General features: G+C 46.2%; 2 protein-coding genes across 2 annotated transcripts in view; both read right to left on the reverse strand.

Moving 5' to 3' along the window:
- The window catches only part of adamts16 (ADAM metallopeptidase with thrombospondin type 1 motif, 16), a 359,351-nt gene that overhangs the window by 289,838 nt on the left and 42,925 nt on the right, over nt 1–26,588 (reverse strand). The window lies entirely within an intron of this gene.
- On the reverse strand, nt 22,742–23,093 carry LOC140425655 (histone H4-like). The gene is given in 3 exon segments (XM_072510154.1): nt 22,742–22,881; nt 22,884–23,031; nt 23,034–23,093. Coding segments are annotated over 3 exon segments (348 nt in total).

Below are 26,588 nucleotides of genomic sequence, written 5' to 3' on the forward strand. Positions count from 1 at the left end.
CCCCCTCACCCCCCATAGGCCGCCCCCGCCCCCCCTCACCCCCCACAGGCCGCCCCCGGACCCTTCAACGCCAAGATCCTGCCGGCAGAGAGCAGTTGTGAACGGGTTTTTACGACGGCCGCTCGGCCCATCCCGGGACGAGAATCGGCGGGGGGGGGGGGGGGGTGGCGGCCGCAGGGCTCTACGGAGAATCGCGTCCCGGCGTCGGGGCGGCGTGGCGCGATTCGCCCCGGTCGCGGGGATTCTCCGGCCCGGCCCGGGCTGAGAGAATCCCGCCCCTCCTTCCGGTAATCCTCCAGCTTTGAACAGGACCAAAACACATGAATGTGGTTTGCGGGCCCTCCCCCATACAACATTCACACACATCTTCTACCCCCTCAAAGAACCGGCTCATCCTCGCCCTCGTGAGGTGCGCTCTATATACCACCTTCAGCTGTATCAGCCCCAGCCTCGCGCACGAGGTTGAGGTGTTCACCCTCCAGAGCACCTCACACCAGAACCCCTCCTCTATACCCTCTCCCAACTCTTCCTCCCTTGATCCCTTCCAGCGGCGCCTTCTCCTCTTCCAAAATAGCCGAGTAAACGCCGACACAACCCCTTCTCCAGTTCCCACGTCGTCAGCACCTCCTCCACCAATGTGGAGGCCGGAACCAGCGGGAAGCTCTGTATCAACTTCATTGCAGTGTTAATGTAAGCTGCTCGTGACACTAATAAAGATTTTTTTTTTTAAAGTCAAATCGCAGATGGCACCATGCGTGGAAACTTATTACAGGTATCCTGTATTTATTATTCAGTGGTACATTTTACTTTTCTAGCCATTTTATTTATGTTAGACTATAGCTAGCCTGGGCGTCAGCCAGGGCGTAGACCTAGGCCGAAATGCAGCATCTAGAAAGCATTATTATCTGAAATCCGAAACGCAATCGGCCCACAGAGTTTCAAACAAAGGATACTCAACATGCACCAGGTCTATTGTGACCCCAGCACTTCCCTAAAGTCCCAGCTTCCACTACTCGAAAGAATCCAACTCTCTTTGATTGGAGTAACTTTATGCAAAACTAGTGGCAACATTAAATCTGAAAATGTTGCAACAATAGATTTCCAGCAGGTTACATTAATGTTTTGTTCATGAACTCAAGGTACTTTAAGTCTTTAATTTACAAAGCAAATTCACAGTTCTTATAATGCTACTCTCAATGATATTTCTAGACCTTCCTTGGTTCTTTAAGTGCCAAGTAATTCAGAAACAAACATTCAGTGGTTATACTTCGAGGAAGGGGACACTGCAGCTGAATTAGCTCATTTCACTCTTTGGACTCATGAGAGCCAAAATCCTGAACTAATCCTCGTTAACACTTGACATACATGTGATCAGGTTTGGCACTGAACACATCTCCGATTACTGCTGTTTACATTTCAGCTTTAAACTATTGGCACTTACAAAGTGACTTCGTGACAGTATAAGGAAAGAACAATTTATTTATGGCTGCTCTCCCCTCAAACACCACATCATGCTGTCTGAAACCACGCATGGCCAGCAGAAGGGATCTTTTTTCTTTCATTTGAGAAATACAAATAAAAACCGGTTTAACCGCCTTGGCAATGAGGGATCTTGGGAGATATCAAACAGTCTTATCGTGTTAAATCTCATGAAGAACTTTGCCAGGGTGCCCGGGTGGCACTGCCAGGCTGGCAGGGGCACTGCCAGTGTGCCAGGCTGGAATGCCAAGGTTCCCATGTGGCAGGTTACCCATGCCAGGGATCAGGCTCAGGGTTGTGGGCCCCCCTCCCCTTCTGAGGTAGGGTGAGCCCCCTCCGCCCCCGCCCCCCCAGAGGACCCCCCCAACAGTTAGGTTGGGGCATTAAGGGGGGGGGGGTGTCCGGAGTCTGTGGTGGTGGATCCAGCAATCGGGGCGGCATTTAGAAATGGCACCCCGATCTCTTCCTGCAATTGTAGCCTCGGCGGGGCTTTGCTTGCCGAGGCCAAGAGTCTCGTTTGTTAACGAGGTCGTTCTCAGCGCTGCAGGTGCCGAAAAACACCCCGCTAACCGCACCCAAAACAGGAACCTGTTTTTTCCCCATTGAAACACGTCCCTGACATTCTGAAGTATCTAAGCCCCTTCCTTTCCTGAAGCAATTACTCTCAAAAGGTTGCAGTTCGATAAAATACCCTTCAGTACTTTGCAAAAGCAGCCATTTGCACAAAAAGCCCAAAGACCGAGTGTGTCCAAACTGTTATATCACAGAGGCTGTAACACTGAATATATTGCAGCTCCCACTCCAGCGTCCACATATGCACATTCCAGCAGGGATAACTGGATAGAGATCAGAAGTGGAAATAATGTTTTACCAATGTCCAAGCCAATAGTAATAATTCCAAGCCACTCTTGCTGAAGCCAGTTAGCACTAACTGGAACTGAACCTGGGATCCCCTGGTCTGTATGGCTCAGTTGGTAATTTCAAGGGAGCTAGGAATGAGAGCACTGCATTAGAAAGACCAAACCAATTAACTCCAAGAGCCAGAGTGACTTTTCTTTGACTTAAGGCAAACTCCAACTTCAAATTGTTTCATGAAATCACATAAATTATTTGCACTGTTAGGGCACCCCGGGCTGTTGCGCAGTCAATTCCAGCCCCACTTGACCTGGAGTCACAACACAAGTGAATTAACCAATAAATCTTAGAAAAATACAATGGGCCAGATTCTCCGATTTGAAGTGAAGTGCGGAGGATCTGTGGCGTTTTACATGGAAAGAAACGTCGGCGGCCCCTCACCGATGCTGCAACCGGTGATTGGCTGGCAAGCACGCCATGTAAAACCCCTGGTCCACAAAATAAACGACAGGAGTACGGCCGGGTACATGGCCGCGCGTGCACACGCATCGAACTGCAGCGGTCGCGCGCAAAACATGGCGCTGGCTGTGCGTGGACCCAACCTGCCAGATTGTGGCCCACTGGCCGCCCCCCACCAGCCCTTGTGGAAACCCCCCCTGGCCAGCAGCACGGCTCCCGCCCGACTGTGGAGGCGCTGGACACAGTCTGCAGCTGCCACGCCGAGTTCCTGCACAGTGGAGACCACAAGTGAACCACGCCGTCGGGAACTCGGGCCATCCGGGGCGGAGCATTAGGGAGGGCCTTCAGGTGACGTGCTGTGGCCGTCCCAATGGTGTGCGGCGCGCGCCACGATGACTCCATTTCAGAGGAGGCGGAGCATACAGAACCTGCGTCAAACAGGCACCGCCCCCCAATTCCCGCGTCAAAAGTGATTCTCTGCCTGACCGCTGATTACAAAATCGATGTCGGGGAGCAGAGAATCCCGCCCAATGTCTTTGGCTCTTGGCTGCCCAATAATTATAGTCACCAGGTTTGTAAGTGTAAACGCAATTATTGTTTATTTATAACAAGAACTGTAATAAAATATGTAGCAAATACAGCTGGTTAACTATTATCTAAGTCTGAACATCCCACTTTAACTTGCTCCCCACCCTCTACACATACACACACACACACGCATGACAGACAAACAAGAGACAAACAAGAGATGTGGAACGCGGTAAAACTCGTAAGTAAAAGGAAAAAGAGTCTTTGTTTCAGATGGTGATTTTTTAAAAGCACACCTTCCTTCACAGCAATGTTGCAGGTTAAGGTCTTTCTTTGCACAGCCTGTAATGGTTATGCTAGAAGTTCAGAAATACAGCAATCACAGCAGCCTTTCCGGACAGAGATATAGCAGGTTCCTGCCTCTGCGAAAGTCCTTGGGACTCTGAAAATCATTCCACTGGGATATGATCCAATCACCACCTGTTACCAAGCTGAGTACAACCTTTTGGGCCTATTCATTGATCACCAGCTGTTCAATCAAACCGAGTCCCACCCCATCTCCCTCTGTCTGGTGTTGGCAGGTCTGGAACACCTGATTAAACTAGCAGAGACTAGCAGAAGCATTCTCTCCTGTAACTTCTAAATTCTGCTGCTTGCCTTAAGGCCATTACTCATCCATGGATCAAAAATAAGAACAGAAAAATTAAAAAAAGAGGAAATAAGGGAATAAACAGTACACATATATCAACAATTATGATCGATGTTTGCATATGCATGAACAAAGCAGGGTTATTGTAGTCCTTCCTCTCCGTCACATGGGTTCAAATCAAACCTAGATTGATAGGGTGCAAGGGTGCGAAGTGTAATGATAGAAAGTGGATAATTCCTGAAAATCAGTATGGGTATCAGGATGCGCGATTAAACTGAACCCATTCATTGCCTTGCAGGCATAAGGTATATCTGTGCTGCTTGCAGCTTTACATGAATATTGTGGACAACTATCCCTATTGGTATGTCTACCACTTGCATTTATCAGTAGGCAGTTCTATAATCACAAGTGGCGAGAAAGTGGAGAGATATTTTGGCTGCAGGAAGGGAGAGGAGTCATTTGAAAACTCAATCTGTAGTGATATCTCAATCTGTGCAGTGATACTTTGACAAAAGTTTGAACATGGGATGGAGTTTGAACTGAGGTTTTTCAACACTGCATGGGAGGCCTTCCTGGAAGAGGTGGAGGAAAGAAACAGCCTGGGCTGAATTTTCAAATTCATGTCAGAAATCCAACACCAACAATTACTGGCTCCTGACTCGGAGGTGCTCTCTTGAAATCTAAACATCCTAATAGGCCGAGGTGAGACTGGTGCCCAATTAGGATGCTGAGTGTTAACAGGAGATAGTAGCTGCCTGAAGAGTCGAAGCAATACATGCAGACGGCAGAAGAGTCAAAGCAATACATGCAGACGGCAGCCATGATGAGGCTTGCTGCTGCCTTGTCAAAGGGCCACATGGAATGTGAAGCACATGATCGGGCCCAAGATCCCCAGTTCACTGAATTTGTAGGGTAGCACGGTGGTGCAGTGGGTTCGCCCTGCTGCCTCAGTGCGCCCTGCTGCCTCAGTGCGCCGAGGTCCCAGGTTCCAACCCGGCTCTGGGTCACTGTCCATGTGAAGTTTGCACATTCTCCCCGTGTCTGCGTGGGTTTCGCCCCCGCAACCCAAAGATGTGCAGGCTAGGTGGATTGGCCACGCTAAATTGCCCCTTAATTGGAAAAAATGAATTGGGTACTCAAATTTTTAAAAAAAGAAAATTTGAACATCTGCTCACTTTGAACCCAACAGCTGTGCACTAATAGGCACCAGACTGTTTCGATTTGGCGATTTCAGCTTTGAAAGTTTCCTTCTCACCCTGCCCGACCCATTAACAAGCCCCTCCCTGCCCGACCCATTAACAAGCCCCTCAAGGAGCTTAATAGGTAGTTAATTGATCAGCTTCCCTGTCCTCCCCCACCCCCACTGAAAATAGTGTTGAGTTCCATAGGTCGTGGAGTCCAGCAATATTGAAATATCGCCCGCACGTGTTGTCAACCCCAATACCAATTGAAAATCCCAACCCTGTGTCCATACTGCGAGTCTCAGGAGGCAGTGAGAGAATAAGCAATTGAGCTCAATGTCAGCAGTTCAGTTCCAAGATCATGGATGCGGTGCAGGGTGAAGTTTAACTATCTCACACAGTGCAGCTAAGTGAGATCATCTTGAAATGCCAAATCCTACCACTAGCCTCATCCACTGTTCAATTAACCATCTTCCAACAATCAGTACTAGGCCATAAAGTTGATCATGCTGGGATTCTCCGTCCCAACGTACCAGTTCTCTGGTGCGGTGTGCCCCCGCCCACAGCGGGATTCTCCATCCCACCAGCCGACCAATGGGATTTCCCATTGTGGGCAGCCCCATGCCGTCGGGAAATCCCCGGGTGTGGGTACACTGCCGACGCAATGGAGAATCCACCCCATATTCTTTACTTGATCTTCACACACATTGTACTTTTGCAAGTCTCGCACTTAAACATGTCAGCCACATCAACCACGTATACTGCAGGGCATTCACTGTCACATTTAGCTCTTTTTAATGCGCATAACAGGCAGCAGCAAAGAATTGAAAGAGGACAAGTGCCTGAATGATTTAACCCCAATTGAGACAACAGTGCTGCCACCAAGTGAAAGCTTTATTGAGGCGCTGATCACCACCAGTATTCACGTACTTGCATATCTAATCCTCCAACAATCGAGAAAGCTTCTGGATGCTGAGGAGAGGTTGTGTGTTGCGCTTTCTCTCAAAGGTTTCCTGCCTACTAATTTTGAGTCTGCAGAGAAGTTTTGAGATCCTGACGAATTTTTGTTGACAACCATTAAACAAGAACACCCAATTGGAGGCCTACACTGAAGAAAGATCTAACTGGAAGACGTCCATCTGAAACATGGGGCGAAATTCTCCCCCAACGGCATGATGTCCGCCGACTGGCGCCAAAAATGGCGCCAATCAGACGGGCATCGCGCCGGCCCAAAGGTGCGGAATGCTCCGCATCATTGAGGGGCTAGGCCGGCGCCGGAGGGATTTCCGCCCTGCCAGCTGGCGGAAATGGCGTTTGTTGCCCCGCCAGCTGGCGGAAATGGCGGTTGTTGCCCCGCCAGCTGGCGCGGAAATGCGGCGCATGCGCGGGAGTGTCAGCGGCCGCCGACAGTTTCCCGCGCATGCGCAGTGGGGAGAGTCACTTCCTCCTCCGCCATGGTGGAGACCGTGGCGGAGGCGGAAGGGAAAGAGTGCCCCCACGGCACAGGCCCGCCCGCGGATTGGTGGGCCCCGAACGCGGGCCAGGCCACCGGGGCGGCACCCCCCGGGGTCAGATCGCCCCGCGCCCCCCCCCCCCCAAGGACCCCGGAGCCCGCCCACGCCGCCTGGTCCCGCCGGTAAATACCAGCTTTGATTTACGCCGGCGGGACAGACAATTTCTGGGCGGGACTTCGGCCCATCCGGGCCGGAGAATTGAGCGGGGGGTCCCGCCAACCAGCGCGGCCCGATTCCCGCCCCCGCCCAATCTCCGGTACCGGAGACTTCGGCGGGGGCGGGATTCACGGCGGCCAACGGCCATTCTCCGACCCGGCGGGGGGGGTCGGAGAATGACGCCCAGAGTCTCTTATCTTTTTACTTTTAGTACTTTTTTTACACCCCTCTTTCCCTTCTGTCTTGTGTGTATGTATAGAGGGTGTGGGCACGGGGTGGGGGGGAATTAATAGTTAATTTAAATTGTGTTGGGACTCCCGGTCAAGTGGGGCTGGAATTGGCTGTGCACTGCCCCAGGGTGTCATACATTTCTTAATTTCTTCTCTCCCTTCACCACTTCCTAACCTTTGTGCCTTTTATCAACTTGGAAAGGGATTTTCCCAGTCAATGCAGGAAAAATAAAGCAGTCAAGATGAAGAGACACTATCTCCAAATCTTCCAGTCACAGCCACCAGCTCAGATACTGATGTTGCTTATATTTTAAAGGCGAGGATAGAAGAAGAATTTGCATGTAGTGAAACACTTGAGAGCATGTGCGCAAAAAAGGATAGGGCAGGTGCCAGCTCGTCAAAGGGAGAGGTTGACCGAACCTCAGTTGCAAATAAGTCAGTTGAGGACTTTGTTGAGGTAGATTACAGAAGACCAATAGATGCTGTGACAGCCTTTGGCACAAAAGCAGTACAATAAGGAATATTTCTTTAACATTTCTGTCAAATCTGTACTTTTAAAAAATGCTTGGAAAGGACTTTAAGAATTTGCATCAGTTGTAAAGGCTTGATTGCAATATTCTTGGATAAGAATAAAGGTCCATATGACCTGGTGACTCTTGACCTGGAAATGCCAACAGAACGGAAGCTAAGAAAGCAGCCATGACACTGACAGACACAAAGAAGACTTACAAGCAGAGGAGCTGGAGGGTGAAAGTGATCAGCACACAGATGCGGACATAAAGAGAAAGCAGATGGAAACACAAAAGAGAATTTTTGAGAGGAAAAGAAGCAAATCATTAAGGATTGTTCTGTTTAGCAGGAAAAAAAGAGACAGTTCTTTGAGATACTATGCAAGCTGGTTTAAAAGATCTAAACGTGGGAAAACTGTGAATAACTCAGAGATGCTGTTTCCCAGAAGTGACCAAACCATGATGTTATTGACTGGTTGGTTGAAAATAAACTCTGGAAAGCTACACCTCATTACTCAAGGGATAATATCATAGACTCATTATGGAATCCCTACAATGCATAAGGAAGCCATTCGGCCCATCAGGTCTGCACCAGCCCTCTGAAAGAGCACTCTACACAGGCCCATGCCCCACCCCATGCCTGCAACCTTGTAACCACCTAACCTTTTTGATATTTAGGGGCAATTTAGCATGGCCAATCCACCTAACCTGCACATCTTTGGACTGTGGGCGGAAACCAGAGCACCCGGAGGAAACCCACGCAGACACGGGGAGAAGGTGCAAACTCCACACAGACAGTGACCCAAGGCTGGAATTGAACCCTGGCGCTGAGGCAGCTGTGCTTCAGAAGTGTGTCATGCTGATGATAATCATACCTGTGAAAATCAAAGGTGAAATTTGTTATCGATGTGACTCCTGACCTTTTTTTAATTTAGTGTAACCAATTAATTTTTTCCAATTAAGGGACAATTTAGCGTGGCCAATCCACCTAGCCTACACATCTTTGGGTTGTGGGGGCGAAACCCACGCAGACATGGGAGGAATGTGAAAACTCCACACAGACAGTGACCCAGAGCCGGGATCGAACCTGGGACCTCAGCGCCATGAGGCTGCACGGCTAACCCACTGCGCCACCATGCTGCCCGTGACTCCTGACCTGCAGTGTGTGAATAATGAACCGTATATTGTGTAAATATGTAGCTACATGGTACCAGATTTGTGCTGGGAGTGTTGCGGCTGTTGTGTAAAGCATATTTTTGCCGTATCAGCTATTTAAAGTGAAACTTCGCTTCATTTTTGAAACATCATTTGCCTGTTAATTCATGTTTAATTTTTGCAGTTTATGATTCATGTTAAAGTAAAAGCTACAGAAAGCAGAATTTATTGGTAATTCCTTCATTTTGAGGTCAATCAGTAAATTTGCTTATTTTGCATGATGGATTCCCCACACTGACCACAGCACTATATATACCAAAATGCTTGGTGGCAGAGGAAATCTGCTCAATGTCAAGAAGCATGAAGTAATCTGGCTCCAAAATTACACTAGACCTTGCACAGAACACGGAATACATTCTCTACAACGAGAACCAAAGATCACCTCCACCAACACACCTGTGGAACTGACCTTGATGCCGGACCTAATGGCAAATGTCACTGCGTCCATTGCCGCACAAATATCTTCAGAGTGCAGTGGAAGCTCAGACTATTACCTTACAAACTAAGTGCTGCCACTCTGGCTATGGATACCACTGTTCAAAAGGGGCTTCCAGGCTGTCACAACACTTCATTCATCTGTTCTTCAATAACTCAGTAGATTTGCTTAAGAGCTGCCCTGGGAGAGTGACAGTGGTGCTGTCCTCTCTCAGGGCAGGAGAGCAGCTCCAACAACATGCAAGATGTTCCACACCATGCAGGACAAAGCAGTGGATGGGGTGCCAAACATTCACTCCTTCCATCATCGATAAACAGCGGCAGCTGTGTGTACCATCGACAAGGTGCACTGCAGGAATTCACCAAGGCTCCTTACACAAATCCTTCCAAACCCGTGAAAATTACCACCTAGAAGGACAAGGTCAGCAGATACATGGGAACAGCACCACCTATAAGTTCCCCTCCAGTCACTCAGTATCCTGACTTAGAAACGTGTTGCTGGCCCTTCACTGTCAGTGGGTCAAGATCCTGGAAGACCCTCTGTAATATCACTGGGCATGTCCCTTCACCACAGGAGGGTTCAAGAAAGCAGCTCCCCATCACCTTCATGGGGAATAAATACTGGCTGAGCCAGTGATGTCCATATCCCATAGATGATTTTAAAAATTGTAAGCCTGATTTGGATCTGTTCATTGACCAGTGTCTGGAATGGATAATCTTCATCACCCAGTTGCCAGCCTTTGACTTGCCATGCTGATTCAAATACAACAGTCCATAAGATGGATGCAGAACAAAGCAATCATGACTGCTCCTGGAAATAGAGGCATTTACTTGCATGAAGTGCTGCCTATGATCGCACAGCTGTAACTTTGAGACATAAGAACATAAGAACTAGGAACAGGAGTAGGCCATCTGGCCCCTCGAGCCTGCTCCGCCATTTAATGAGATCATGGCTGATCTTTGTGGACTCAGCTCCACTCTCCGGCCCATACACCATATCCCCGAATCCCTTTATTCTTTAGAAAGGCATCTATCTTTTTCTTAAAAACGTTTAAAGAAGGAGCCTCAACTGCTTCACTGGGCAAGGAATTCCAGAGATTCACAACCCTTTGGGTGAAGAAGTTCCTCCTACACTCCGTCCTAAATCTACCTCCCCTTATTTTGAGGCTATGCCCCCTAGTTCTGCTTTCCCCGACCAGTGGAAACAACCTGCCCGCATCTATCCTATCTATTCCCTTCATAATTTTATATGTCTCAATAAGATCCCCCCGCATCCTTCTAAACTCCAATGAGTATAGTCCCAGTCTACTCAACCTCTCGTCATAATCTAATCCCCTCAACTCTGGGATCAACCTAGTGAATCTCCTCTGCACTCCCTCCAGTGCCAATATGTCCTTTCTCAGGTAAGGAGACCAAAACTGAACACAATACTCCAGATGCAGCCTCACCAACACCCTATACAATTGCAGCATAACCTCACTAGTCTTGAACTCCATCCCTCTAGCAATGAAAGACAAAACTCGATTAGCCTTCTTAATCACCTGTTGCATCTGCACACCAACTTTTTGTGACTCGTGCATCAGCACACCCAGGTCCCTCTGCACAGCAGCATGTTTTAACATCTTACCGTTTAAATAATAATCCATTCTGCTGTTATTCCTCCCAAAATGGATAGCCTCACACTTGGCAACATTGAATTCCATCTGCCAGACCCTAGCCCATTCACCTAACCTATCCAAATCCTTCTGCAGACTTCCGGTATCCTCTGCACTTTTTGCTTTACCACTCATCTTAGTGTCGTCTGCAAACTTTGACACATTGCACTTGGTCCCCAACTCCAAATCGTCTATGTAAATTGTGAACAACTGCGGGCCCAACACTGATCCTTGAGGGACCTCATGAGTTACAGGTTGCCAACCAGAGAAACACCCATTTATCCCCACTCTCTGCTTTCTGTTAGTTAACCAATCCTCTACCCATGCTACCACTTTACCCTCAATGCCATGAATCTTTAGTTTATGCAGCAACCTTTTGTGTGGCACCTTGTCAAAAGCTCTCTGGAAATCCAGGTATACCACATCCATTTGCTCCCTGTTATCTACTGCACTGGTAACGTCCTCAAAAAATTCTACCAAATTAGTCAGACACGACCTACCCTTTGTGAACCCATGCTGCGTCTGGCCAATGGGGCAATTTCCCTCCAGGTGCCCCGCTATTTCCTCCTTAATGATGGATTCCAGCACTTTCCCTACAACCGAAGTTAAGCTTACCGGCCTATAATTACCCGCTTTCTGCCGACCTCCTTTTTTAAACAGTGGTGTCACGTTTGCTACTTTCCAATCCTCTGGGACCACCCCAGAATCTAGTGAATTTTGATAAAGTATCACTAGTGCGTTTACAATTTCCCTAGCCATCTCTTTTAACACTCTGGGATGCATCCCATCAGGGCCAGTTGACTTGTCTACCTTTAGCCCCATTAGCTTGCCCAATATTGCCTCCTTAGTGATTACAATCATCTCAAGGTCCTCACCTATCATATCCGTATTTCCATCAGTCACTGGCATGTTATTTGTGTCCTCCACTGTGAAGACTGACCCAAAAAACCTGTTCAGCTCCTCAGCCATTTCCCCGTCTCCTATTATTAAATCTCCCTTCTCATCTTCCAAAGGACCAATATTTACCTTAGCCACTCTTTTTTGTCTTATATATTTGTAGAAGCTTTTACTATCTGCTTTTATGTTCTGAGCCAGTTTACTTTCATAGTCTACCTTACTCTTCTTTATGGCTTTTTTAGTAGCTTTCTGTTGTCCCCATAAGACTTCCCAGTCCTCTAGTCTCCCACTAATTTTTGCCACTTTGTATGTTTTTTCCTTCAATTTGATACTCTCCCTCACCTCCTTAGATATCCACGGTCGATTTTTCCCCTTTCTACCGTCTTTCTTTTTTGTCGGTATGAACCTTTTCTGAACACTGTCAAAGATCGCTCGGAAGGTTCTCCACTGTTCCTCAACTGCTTCACCATGAAGTCTTTGCTCCCAGTCTACCTTAGCTAGTTCTTCTCTCATCCCATTGTAATCGCCTTTGTTTAAGCACAAAACACTAGTGGTTGATTTTACCTTGTCATCCTCCAACTGTATTTTAAATTCCACCATATTGTGGTCGCTCCTTCCAAGAGGATCCCGAACTATGAGATCATTAATCAATCCTGCCTCATTACACAGGACCAGATCTAGGACCGCTTGTTCCCTTGTAGGTTCCATTACATACTGTTCCAGGAAATTATCCCGGGCACATTCTATAAACTCCTCCTCAAGGCTGCCTTTACCAACCTGGTTAAACCAATCGATATGCAGATTAAAATCTCCCATGATAACCGCTGTACCATTTCTACATGCATCCGTTATTTCTTTGCTTATTGCCTGCCCTACCATCCTGTTACTATTTGGTGGCCTATAGACTACTCCTATCAGTGACCTTTTCGCCTTACTATTCCTGATTTCCACCCAAATTGATTCAACCTTGTCCTCCATAGTTCCAATATCATCCCTTACTATTGCCCGGATGCCATCCTTAAACAACAAAGCTACACCACCGCCCTTACCGTCCATTCTATCCTTTCGTATAGTCTGATACCCTTGGATATTTAACTCCCAGTCGTGACCATCTTTTAACCATGTTTCAGTAATGGCCACTAAATCATAGTCATTCACGATGATTTGCGCCATCAACTCATTTACCTTATTTCGTATACTACGAGCATTCAGGTAAAGTACACTTATGCTGCTTTTTATGTCTTTGTTATGAATCCTAACACCTTGATCAGTAACTTTTCGCAATTTATTTTTCCTCTTACCCTTTCTCCTAATTTTCCTTGTCTTTGAACCCATATCTCTACATAATAACCTGTCACGTAACCTGCTGCCTTGATCTCCATGAACTATTATACTGTCCATAGCTTTACACTTCCCTTCCCCCCCAACTTGCTAGTTTAAAGTCCTTGTGACCAACCTATTTATCCTATTCGCTAGAACACTGGTCCCAGAATGGTTCAGGTGAAGACCGTCCCAACGGTACAGGTCCCTCCTGCCCCATTACTGATGCCAATGCCCCATGAAATGGAATCCCTCTTTCCCGCACCACTCCTTTAGCCACGTGTTAATTTCTCTAATTTTCTCAACCCTATGCCAATTGGCACGTGGCTCGGGTAGTAATCCAGAGATAAGAACCCTGGAGGACCTGCTCTTTAATTTAGTCCCTAGTGTTTGATAATCCCCAAACAGGTCCTCTTTCCTAGTTTTACCTGTGTTGTTAGTCCCAACGTGGACCACAACAACTGGATCCTCCCCCTCCCTCTCCAAAATCCTTTCAAGCCGACCAGAGATGTCCCTCACCCTGGCACCGGGCAGGCAACATACCATGCGGGACTCTCGATCTGGCTTACAAAGGATGCCATCAATCCCCCTAATTATAGAATCCCCTACAACTACCACTTGTCATTTTGCTCCCCCCTCTTGAATGGCTTCCTGTACCATGGTGCAGTGGTCAGTCAACGCATCCTCCTTACAGCCCTCTTCCTCATCCACACAGGGAGCAAGTACCTCATACCAGTTGGACAAGGTCAAGGGCTGAGGCTCCTGAACTCCTAAACTCAGGATCCCCCTACCTGCCTCCCTTGCAGTCACACCACTTTGTCCCTGACCACTGTCCGAATTAACAGAACTTATTCTATCGGGTGTGACTGCCTCCTGAAACAAAGCATCCAGTTAATGTTCTCCCTCCCTGATGTGCCACAGTGTGTGCAGCTCGGTCTCCTGCTCATCAATTCTGAGCCGAAATTCCTTGAGCAGCCACTTGCTGCAGATGTGGTCTCAATGGGATCCACCAGTTCCATCATCATACAGCAACAGCACATCACCTTTCCAGCCATATTCAACTAGTTAATTAATTTAAATATTTTTTAAAAAAAATTCTTTATAGAACCTCAAGGATAAACCCGAACACCAACAAAAACACAGCCCTCTCTCGCCACTCACCCGAACTCAGTCACTCACCTAAACTCAGATGCACTCTGTTCCAATCAGCACTCAGTCACTCACCTAAACTCAGATACACTCTGTTCCAATCAGCACTCAGTCACTCACCTAAACTCAGATGCACTCTGTTCCAATCAGCACTCCGTGACACTTTCAGTTCCTCAAAATGGATGAATTCAAATGAAGTACATGCAAGGCAATGTGTGTGGTTAATAACACCCTGTACCATGTGGAAGACTGAAAACTCCATGCAAACACGCTCCGCCTGCTCGTTACTGATAAAAGTAAATTAAATGAGGCCACCTCCTTGTGTATCGAGGGTCTTAATGATCTCTCTTATGCAGTAGTGCACTGCCAAATTGAGAAATTTAATGCCATCTTCGAGCAGTAGCCTGGAAAGAGCCAGGTGCATAAAGATTAAAAGCTATGCAGTACGTTGACAGCCAAAAGCAATGCTGTCCTTGCCCTACTTTGAGGTTGCAGTTTTGCTGCAGAATCTGGCAGATTTCAACCACAACCTCTTCAGCACGTATCAAGCATTGGTTATTTCTCAAGTTCAGGCATGAACAAGTAATTTTTTAATTTTTTATTTAGTGTACCAAATTCATTTTTTCTCCAATTAAGGGGCAATTTAGCGTGTTCAATCCACCTACCTTGCACATCTTTGGGTTGTGGGGGGAAAACCCATGCAAACACGGGGAGAATGTGCAAACACCACACAGACAGTGACCCAGAGTCTGAATCGAACCTGGGACCTCGGCGCCGTGAGGCAGCAGGGCTAACCCACGCGCCACCGTGCTGCCCATGAACAGGTAATTGACAAATCCTCAAGACCAGGTAGTTTCCATCCAAATGATTTAAAGGAAATAGGTGCGAATACTGTGGATGCCCAACTATAAATCTTTCAACATTCTCTTGATTGAGGAACCATTCCTTTTGATAGAAAATATGTCACTCAACTGTTTAAGAAAGGTCAGTGGAGAAAACCAGGGAATTATAGATCTGTTGGTCTAACATTGGTTGTTGGGAAATTACTATAATTAAAGGATAAAATGACTGAACACCTTGAAAAGTTTCAGCTGATCAGAGAGAGCCAGCATGGATTTGTAAAAGATAGGTCATGCATAAAGAAGTTGAGTGAATCTTTTTTGAAGAAGCGACCATTGCAGTGAACAGAGATATTCCTATGGATGTCTTTTATATCGACTTCTTTTACAGTCTCTGTTAAGAGACTAAAGGCAAATGATAGATCCGGTTAGGAAATTGATGTAGAGTAGCAGGAGAGCAAATGGTCAGGTATCGCAATTGGCAAATCTGACTAGTGATACAAGGATCGATGCAGGAGTCTCGACTGTTAAATTGCATTTATTAACAACCCAGATGACATATTCACATGCCCTAACTGTGGCAAATAGATTTCAATGTAGGTAAATGTGACGACATCCACTCTGGACCTTAAAGGCTCAGAACGGGATAGCTCCTAAATAAATTTTTTTTTTTTTTTTTTTTTTTTAAAGAGTAGCCAATTATTTTCTTCCAATTAAGGGGCAATTTAGCGTGGCCAATCCACCTACCTTGCACATCTTTGCGTTGTGGGGGCGAAACCCACACAAACACAGGGAGAATGTGCAAACACCACACAGACACTGGCCGAGAGCCAGGATCGAACCTGGGACCTCGGCACCATGAGGCAGCAATGCTAACCACTACGAAACCATGCTGTCCTGATACCTCCTAAATTGAGAGAAGTGAGAAAAAGTGGAGCTGCAGATCGATTTGGGGGTCCATCTACACAAATCATTAAAATCTCAGTACAGATTTCAGAACAGGTACAGAAAATAATCAAAAGACGAATTAAATGCTGACATTTATATCTGGAGGAGTAGAATTCAAAGGGGGATTTCCCAGGCCATTAGAGACCTCAGGTGGTCGGGGTCTGTGCAGGCTGGCACCCTGGGAGTCCCCCTGGCATTTTGGCACTGCCAGAGTGTCTGGGTGACACTGCCAGGGTGTCCAGGTGGCACTGCCAGTTGCCTGGGTGCCAGATTGCTTGTGTCAGGGTGCCTCACCCATAAAAGGCATGGTAAATGGGAGTTTGAGGACCCTATAAGAGGTATGTTTGGTGCAATGGGGGAGGTGGTCTGTAGGCCGGTGGTGCTGCTAAGGGTAGGGTTGAAAGATTGGACGTCTTTAAAACCGCCGCCCAATCCCCGAGTACTCTTCCTGCAAAATCGTGGAGACCTGTAGAGGATACGAGTGTAGCCTCAACGGGGAATTCCCCGTCGAGGACAAAAAAACGACAAAGTGCCGTTGCATAGTGGGGTATTTCTCAGCGCCTGCCGATGCGGAACTCTGTTGTTGTGCCATTGAGTCGTGTCCATCCTGTCGACCATTTTTACATCACCTATTGCAAAGGCACTGTTTCATGATTGCACATGTGCAGATTTGACACTAGATTAAGCACATCACATTAAATACCCTCTGTCCAGAACTTAACTCCAGATGGTGGTACCCCAAAGGAACCCCCAAGATGTGCTGGGTGACCCCTTGGAAGTCCCCATGCACTGACTATGCAGGAACCTACATCAGGAACCCTCCAAAACTCAGTTAAAGTCAGACACTTCAAATGGTTCAAACTCACCTACAGAATAGTTATTCAGGAAAAGTTAGAAGGATTAAAATCAGTTCTGATTCCTGGGTAACCATACTCCCCTTGACCACAACCACTACCCACCCCCCCGCCCCCACCCCCAACCACCAAATACCACAACGACAGCCACTACCCAACTTTACTCCAGACCCACTCTCACTCTCATTGACTTACCACTGTAGCTTTGCAGGCCGCGGCAATGGTAGTCCCCGTCCATCCACCCCGAGCTCACAGCACCACCGGTCACCTCCCACTACTCCCCCCTGGCCCTGCTAGAAGACCCCTGGCCAGCGGCACAACTGTCAGAAAACTATGGCAATGCTGGACACATCTGTCTCTCTCTCCCTCAGCAGCCATGGTGCCTGTTTCACAATTTTTAAAAACACAAGTGAACTTCGCCATGGACAATTTGGCCCACTGGAGGCGGAGAATTGTGCAGGCCCTGGAGAATACCGCTAATGCAATGCCAACGGTGTTTACTGTACGTGCGTTCTAGAATGCACTGATGCCGCTGTCGAGGCAACGCAGATTTGCGATTTCGCATTAAATCAGCCCCGCTGCGATCTCAGCATCGGAACCGATTATCCATCCAATCACGTTTCCAGATTCCGGTGTTCGCTGACAGAGAATCCCGCCCATGTTCTATTTCCCATCTCTGGTGCTCCTAATCTTGCGAGCGTAAAGATGAATGAGCCGGATGAGTTATTACATCATTGTTTACCGTGTAGCATCAAATTGTCATGTAGAGAAACAGAACTACTTGCCAAGAACCTGTTAAGCCCAAATTAATTGACTTGTTGCCAGTTTTTCGCTATTCCAGGTTACCAAATGGAATTCACCATGATTGCTAAAAAGTCCAATTCTAACAGTCTCTCAATATCCAGAGTTCCAATTGTATTCTCCCATTTATTAATATGGAGTAATGAAGCACCTCCACATAACTGACAAGCGTCCAGGATGTCAAACAGAGGAAGCCAGCAGCAGAGAATGAACTGGTACAATAATTATGAAATATTGTTGATCACTAATCGCCTCTTACAAACATTCTCACACATAAATAAAACAGGGGAAATGTGACAAGGCAGGAAACAAATGGCAACTTGAATATTCATACCGACCTTCTTGACAAAATAAGCAAACAAGGGAAAGTATAGTTAAAAAGGGACAGCGACACAAACCAAAAGGAGGAATGAATAATGTTCTCCTCATTGTTAAAATAATTATTTTTCTTTCATTCCAGTTAAGATCTCGCATAAAGTTGTATTTGGCACAAAATCAAATGATTAAAGGCACATCTGCTTGGAGATGCAGTCTTGACAATATCTTTAACAAATATTTGATCACACGGTGTAAGATTTTTATATTTTAGTACAAAAAGAAATTTAAAGGATAATTTTGTACAATATAAAATCCAGTATATGCGTCACTACCTTGTTTTACAATTGCCATTTCAGTCAAATCACTATCGTAAAAATGACTCCAACAAGGCGTAGATTTACTGCACTTTTGTAGTTTCCATAGTTCTATAGTAAATTCCTGATCCGACTCTGGAACATAGCCAATTTATAGCACTGGACTTCATATCATTAGCGAAGCATATCCTTGAATGATCCTTGAAGGTACAGTTTCTCACAAATATTTTTTGCTCAATGCAGAGTTGTCTGGTGTTCTCTGTGGTATAGTTCAATGAATGCCACTCAACCCCTTTGTCTTTCTCAACAGCCCATCATTCATGGATAAGCCTCAAAAACAGCTATTGGCAGGCTATGTGAGCAGCACATTTGAATACATTTGTCCTCATCTAACGTCAACATGTGTGCACTTTCAACCCATGCTAGCTGATAATCAGGAGGAGGAGGTTTTTTCCTCTCTAATCTGGGCCTCTAAGCACTATTGTTGTGACCAAGAATCAGAGAACTGTTCATAAATTCATGAGATATAGGAGCAGAATTAGGCCATTCGACCCATCAAGTCTGCTCCGCAATTCTATCATTGCTGATATGTTCCTCATCTGCTACCTACAATGTTACAGACCAAGAACTGGATCGCAAAACCAGCCAGAGCATCTCCTCCCCGGAACACATGACCTAGGAGCAGGAGTCGGTAATTTAGCCTCCCAAGCCTAACACCCTCAATGTGATGATGGCTGATCCCATCCTGGCCTCAACTTCACCGTCTTGCCCATTCTCCATAACCCTTTAACTCATTACCAATTAAAAATCTGTCCAACTCCTCCTTAATTTTACTCATTGTCCCTACATCTACCGCACTCTGGATAGCAAATTCCACAGATTCACAACCCTTTGAGAAAAGTAGTTTTCCTCAAATCTGTTTTAAGTTTGGTACCTGTTGGACTCTGGAAATGTACTGGTCTTCATGCCTCAGCCATTCAATAGATGGCTTGCTGAGCTATCAGGCAAGCTCCAGATTTTATAGCATAATAAAGGGACAGAAGGAGGCCATTCAGCCCCTCATTAAAGTAAATCCAAATGTTTTCCACTGGCATATAATCAGCAAAAGGATAGTAAGAGGTCAGGTCATAAGAGACCAAAGAGAGGAACTACTGACTGAGGTGAAATGCTGGAGGACTATGCAGCATCTGTCTACCAAGAAAGACAATATTACCAACAGCATTGTGAAAGATGAGGCAGTTGACATACTGGATGGAACAAAGAGGAGGCACTACTGGCTGCACCTCAGGTTTATAAGTTACCAGGACTGGATGAGATGAATCTGAGATTACTGATGGAAGCAAGTGTGAAAATTACAGAGGGGTTCTGACCATTATCTTTCAATCCACCTTAAGTAGTTGGGGAGTGGTGGGGACGGAGGATGGTAATGGTGTTTGCCACCAGAGGACCGGAGAACTGCAAATGTTACTTCTTTGTTCAAAATAGGGCCAAAGGATAAATCCAGCAACTATAGGACAGTCAGCTTAACCTCAACTGTGGAAAGGGTTTTTAGAGATGATGATGATCGCGGCACGGTGGCACAGTGGCTAGCACTGCTGCCTCACAGCGCCTGGGACCCAGGTTCAGTTCCAGCCTTGGGTCACTGTCTGTGCAGAGTTTGCACATTCTTCCCATGTCTCTGTGGGTTTCCTCCGGGTGCTATGGTTTCCTCCCACTGTTCAAAGATGTGCAGGTAAGGTGGATTGGCCATGCTAAATTGCCCTTAGCGTCTAAAAGGTTAGGTGGGGTTACAGGGTTATAGGGATAGGATGGGGTGATGGGGCTCGGGGGGGGGGGGGGGGGGGGGGGAGATAGGTCGGGTGCATACTCGATGGGCCCATTGGCCTCTCTCTGCACCGTAGGGATTCTATGATCTAAAGCAAAATTGTCACTTGGAGTGGGGGGTTAATTAAGGAAAACCAGAACTGACTTGTGAAAGACAAATTGTGTTTAACCAATTTGGTTGAGCTTTTTCATGAAGCAAAAATAAGGGATGAAGAGGATAACATACAACTTGTTGTTGTATTTGGACTTTCAAAAAACATTTGATAAAGTGCCACATAGTTGGGATTCCAACAAAGTTGAAGCCCATGGAATAAAAGGAATAGTGACAGCATGGATAGGGGATTGGCTGAGTGACAGGAAACAAAATAGTCGTAATTCGTTATTTATCAGCGTGCAGGAAGGTATAGAGTGGAGTTTCTCAGGGGTTACTATTAGGATCATTGCTTTTCTTGATTTATATAAATGTGCAACTTTGTGAACCATGAGGAGAACAGGGAGAGGCTTCAAGAGAACACTAACAGACTAGTGGAATGGGAAGACACGTGACAGATGAAATTTAATAAAGAGGTGTTTGAAGTAATATATGTCGTGTTGGGTGTTCCGCTACACAAACGAACCAACATGGTTGTAGATGGTACAACTCAGTTTTATTATTCTTGATAACATCTACTGTATACTTCTGGCTGTGGTTTGTACTTTACCAGTTAACCCAGCCCTAACACTATCTTAGAGGGGCACTCAGCACATGGTGTATGTCTGAGTGGCACGCTGTGAGCTCTGTGATCTGAGCTATCTCCTGCTGGAATGAGCGGGAACTGTGGTGTTCCCTGTTTTATAGTGCGTGTGCTCTCACTGGTGATTGGCTGTGATGTTGCGTGTGTGTTGATTGGTCCGTTGATCTGTCCATCAGTGTGTGTGTGATTGCACCATGATATGTTTATATGAATATCATGACAATATATTTTGGTACAAATAAAAGAGAAACAGTACAAATTAGATTTACATACAAACAATTCTAAAGGGGGTGCAAGAATAGCGAGACCTGGGGGTTCATGTGCACAGATTGTTGAAAGTGACAGAGTGGTTAAGAAGGCATTTATGAAGGCTTTTATCAATAGAGCAGAGGTGTACAGCACAAAAAAGGCCGTTAGGCCCATCATGACTGCGCTGGATAAAAACAAACACCTATCTATGCTAATCCCATTTTCCAGCACTTTTCCAGTACTTGGCCCACGGCCTTGTGTGCCTTGGCATCATAAATACACATCTAAATACTTCCACATGTTACAAGGGTCTCTGGCTGAGACAGTGAGTTCCAGATTCCCACCACCCTCTGGTTCCTCACATCCCCTTTAAACTCTGCCCCTTACTTTACAAAAGCAAGCAAATTATGAACCTTTTTTGAATACAACTTCGGCCTCAATTAGAGTATTGTGCCCTACTTTGGGCACCACAATGTAGGGATTTTGTGATGGATTTAAAGAGGGGGTGGGGTAAAAAGATTCATGCGAATGGGTGGAATCTAGGAATTCAGTCATGGATGGATTTTAGAAGCTGGGACTGTTATTAGAAGGGAAGAGAGGGAAGGAGAGGGGAGGAGAGAAAAGAGATTCAATAGAGATGTTCAAAATCAAAAGGGGTTTGGACAGAGCAGACAGCATAGAAACCATTCTCCTCAGCAGAAGAGTCGAGAACCAAATAATAATAATAATAATCTTTATTGGTGTCACAAGTAGGCTAACACTGCAATGAAGTTATTGTGAAAATCCCCCAGACCCCACACTCTGGCGAATGTTCGGGTACACTGAGGGAGAATTCAAAATGTCCAATTCCCCAAATAAGCATGTCTTTCAGGACTGGTGGGAGGAAACCAGAGCACCCAGAGGAAATCCATACAGACACGGGGCGAACGTGCAGACTCTGCACAGACAGTGCCCAGGCTGGGAATTGAACCCAGGTCCTTCGCACTGTGAAGCAACAGTGCGAACCACTGTGCTACCATGCCATCGATATGAGGACACCGACATAAGGTGACTTGAAAAATAGCTAAAAGTGACACAAGGGGGGAAATATTGAGCCCACGTCCTCCTGTCAGTGGGAATGGTGACGCAGGCACAAAATGTCACGAGAATCAGGAAACGAGATTCTCGCCAGCAAGGTCCCGTTTCCTGATTTTCCACGGCCCTCGTTAGTGACATAACAAGGGTCATGCCCAAAAAAGGTGAGAACCTCATTTTCATAGAATTTACAATGCAGAGACCATTCGTCCCATCGAGTCTGCACCGGCCCTTGGAAAGAGCACCCCACCTAAACCCACACCCCCACCCCAGCCCATACCCCAGTGACCCCACCCAACCTTTTTGGACACGAAGGGCATTTTAGCATGGCCAATCCACCTAACCTGCACATCTTTGGACTGTGAAGAAACCGAACACCCGCAGGAAACCCACGCACACACGGGGAAAATGTGCAGACTCCACACAGACAGTGACCCAAACCTGGGTATCGAACCTGGGACCCTGGAGTTTTGAAGCAACTGTGCTAACCATTGTGCTACCATGCTGCCCCCTCTGAAAAGAGCCTTTGGGTTTTGTTCGAACTGGGTGTATTTTCTAGCTTCCGAATCTATAGAGTGGGCGGCCCTGGCGTTTGAGAATGTAAACCACATCCATGGCGGTGACTGTCTTGCACTTGGCGTTTTCAGTGTAGGTGACCGCATCCCTGATAACATTCTCCAGGAAAACCTTCAGCTCCCGCGGGTCTCCTCATAGATTGAACCCGAGATGCACTTGACACCGCCATGGCGAGCCAGATGGCAGATTGCTGGTTTGGTGATGCCCTGGATAATATCTCGAAGCATTTTGCGGTGCCGCTTTGCTTCACCTTTCCCCAGTCCTTTGCCCCTCCTTTCCCTCTGCCAGATGATGCTTCTTCAGTCAAATCGCTACTGCGATTTACATCCATTTTAAAACAATTTACAAGCTTCCCACCACACGATCTCCACGGACTGAATATTCTTCTTTTTAAAACAAATTTAGAGTACCCAATTTATTTTTTTCAATTCAGGGGCAATTTAGCGTGGCCAATCCACCGATCCTGCACATCTTTGGGTTGTGGGGGCGAAACCCATGCAAACACGGGGAGAATGTGCAAACTTCACACAGACAAGTGACCCAGAGCCGGGATCGAACCTGGGACCTTGGCGCCGTGAGGCAGCAGGGCGAACCCACTGTGCCGCCCAACACTGACTGAATACTCAAACCTCGCCAATGTGTTTAGGACAGGTTTGGAAAAACTTGAATCAATCGAGGGGTCCCCCCCCCCCCCCCACCCCACCACCCCACCTTCCCCTTCCTCCCCCACCCGCCCCTCTTCCCCTCCCCCTCCCCCCCAGGGATGCAAAGGTAAGCATAGCCCCCAGGGGGAGAGGGACATGTCCGGCCACTGCCCCAGCACAGGTTGGCACTGCCAGGTTGGAGGCCCAGGCGGAGAAACTAGCTTTTATACTGTATGTTGAAAATGTATTGGGATATCCCTTGTCATCCACTTCATATAATTAAAACAGAACAAATGAACTATGTAATTGCATTGAATGCAATTAGGAGAATAAAATCTTTATCATTTGTGCATTACCAACATTCCTACAGCTTCCCTCAATGTATATTTTTGGAATGGGCCATTTATTTATAAAGTTCGCTGAACAAAGGACCAAGTCATCTTAAAACCCTATTATGTATTTTCTTTTATTCCCTTTTCTTCCCACGTACTTAATGATCTGTTGAGCTGCTCACAGAAAATAATTTTCACTGTACCTAGGTACACGTGACAATAAACCAATCCAATCCAATCCAATCCAAACGCAAGTTCCAAGTTGGTAAATGATCTATATTGAGTAGGTGCTGAAAGTGTAAATTCAGGAGAGGATCTCTCGTTAGATCCCCATTTATCTTCTGACTGACCAAACCCTTTAATGTTAAATAACATTTGGTGCAGAATCTGTTTCAGCTTCATTGGTCACGCATTTCAGAAATCAGAAGCCACTGTGGCATATACGTGGTTAACCTTTTCTCGATCAACTTTGGAAACATGAATTGTGAAACATTCAGTCCTATAATTTTCTTGTGACAGGACTGAACCCGATTTACCTCAGTTGGATGTTCAGGGCTAAGTTGTCTCTCCTCTTGCACAACTGCAGCATTTAAATGTAGATTATGAAGATTTTTCTTTGAATATTCATTTTCCAAAAGGATTAAATATTTTAGATCAGAAGTGAAGAAATTGCAAAGTAGTATAAATTATTAAATATTAACATGTCTCCGCCACATACCTGACCTAACTGGGAAGCAAACTAAAATTGTACATGGTAGGGAGAAAAATATATTTGGATGTCAATGGTGGGGAAAGAAATACTCAATCGATCAACAACAAGCAACAACAGAATGGCGACATTAGAGTTTTCTTCAAGTGACCTATATTGACTCCAGGTTACGCCTTTCACAGTGGTAGGTTATTCATGAAGGCTCCGCCTTCTCAACCTCGCCCGAGATGTGGTGATCCTCAGGTTAAATCACCACCAGTCAACTCTCCCCCTCAAAGAGCAAAGCAGCCTCTGGTCATCTGGGACTATGGTGATTTTACTTACTTTAGTAAAAAAGCATTTCTGCCTCGGGCTGTATTGTAATGTATTGTATTGTAATTTGCCATTTCTGCACAGGCATTATGTCCACAGATGCATAAGTTAATCATCATACTTTATGGATTGGATTAACCTCAAAAATACTCGATTGTAAGTTATCACGCAAATGGGAATTGAGAGGCATGCATAAGTATTCCTAGGATCTGTATTTAATATCTCTTATATCCATTCCTCTGGTGCGAGTCATGTTAATGTTAACTACACATCAATTCCCGGCAGTGACCTGGCTCCACCCACTTTGTATCCTGAACAACTTGCATTTATATAGCACTTTAAATATAATGCCCCCACATTTTGCGGGTGGCACGGTAGCACAGTGGTTCGCACAGTTGCTTCACAGCGCCAGGATGCCAGGTTCGATTTTCAGCTTGGGTCACTGTCTGTGCAGAGTCTGCACGTTCTCCCTGTGTTTGTGTAGGTTTACTCCGCGTGCTCCGGTTTCCTCCCACAAGTCCCAAAAGATGTGCTTGTTAGATGAATTGGATATTCTGAATTCTCCCTCAGTGTACCCGAACAGGCGCCAGAATGTGACGACTAGGGGCTTTTCACAGTAACTTCATTGCCGTGTTAATGTAAGCCTACTTGCGACAATGAAGATTATTATTATTAATGACAGTAAATCACCAATTCCTCTGCCGAATCTAGCAGCAACTGCAGGAGTTCAGACGTGTGCCGAAACACAGAAATTCAGAATTTGCTGTTTGTAACTCATCTATAAAGATGCACTGTAAAAGGCTCCCACAGGCCACTATCTCCCTTGCAAGGTTCGTCTCACTGCAAGAGACCCTGGAAAAAAGTTAAACCTTGTTGAATGAGATGTAACTGAATTTTCAAGACACATACCGATTTCATAATAAGTTCATAAACATCCTTACTGGCCATGAAAAGTTTATTTTATATTAATGGAATGTCACATATATCCATAACGATTCAAAATTCCAAGTTTTTTTTTAAAATAGAGTTTTTTTAGAAGTCTGTTTATATTCATTTTAGCTTCCGTCCCAATACAATCATACCATTTATTTCACTATCTGAAGATTTATATTTCAAGTTAAGGATTTTAAATGCTTTAAACTTCCTGGTTTACAGTGTGTAAATATTTTGATTGGTTGTCTAACTGCTTGGTGACATCATTGCTGCTGCACGCCAAGACAACCCCTGGATTTTACAGACTTGAACTGCTATGGGGAATAGAGAAAGGCCTGCCATAGAGATCGTTAGATCATTGTTGGCAACTTTCCTCATGGCCAGGGACGAACACCATTGCTTCACCACTGATCACAAAGCCCAAGCTAATAAGCAGCCTACGTGCACTTTGGACGTTTTATGGAAATAGGTTGGAATCTTTTGGAGGCAAAGGGGGTCTTGTCCACCGCTGGAGAGCCGGTTAGACTCCCCATCTCCTTCTTCTGGGAAAGCACAATGCATCATGTGCCACTCAGGCACTTGACAGGCCAGCAGTGGGCCTCTCCCTGTGATCAAGGACACTGGGGGTGGAAGAATGGCCTGCTGAGAGCTACCAGCCAGAGATTGATAGCTTTATTGAATGACAGCGCCACCAGAGGAGCAGTGGCTGCTGCCAGTAGGACACCCACCCAAGGAATAGGATCATCACAGGGTTATGGTGGAGGGGACGGTTAGTGGGGTCAGCAGAAAGGGCAGGGTGGTGGATCACAGCTGTGCCTTTGAACAAGGGACCCTCCCGGAGAGCCGTTAAGTAACCCCAGACAGGTTTGCTAGTCATGCTCCCCACATGGTGATCC

Source organism: Scyliorhinus torazame, chromosome 6, assembly GCF_047496885.1.
Source record: "Scyliorhinus torazame isolate Kashiwa2021f chromosome 6, sScyTor2.1, whole genome shotgun sequence".
Taxonomy (NCBI): domain Eukaryota; kingdom Metazoa; phylum Chordata; class Chondrichthyes; order Carcharhiniformes; family Scyliorhinidae; genus Scyliorhinus; species Scyliorhinus torazame.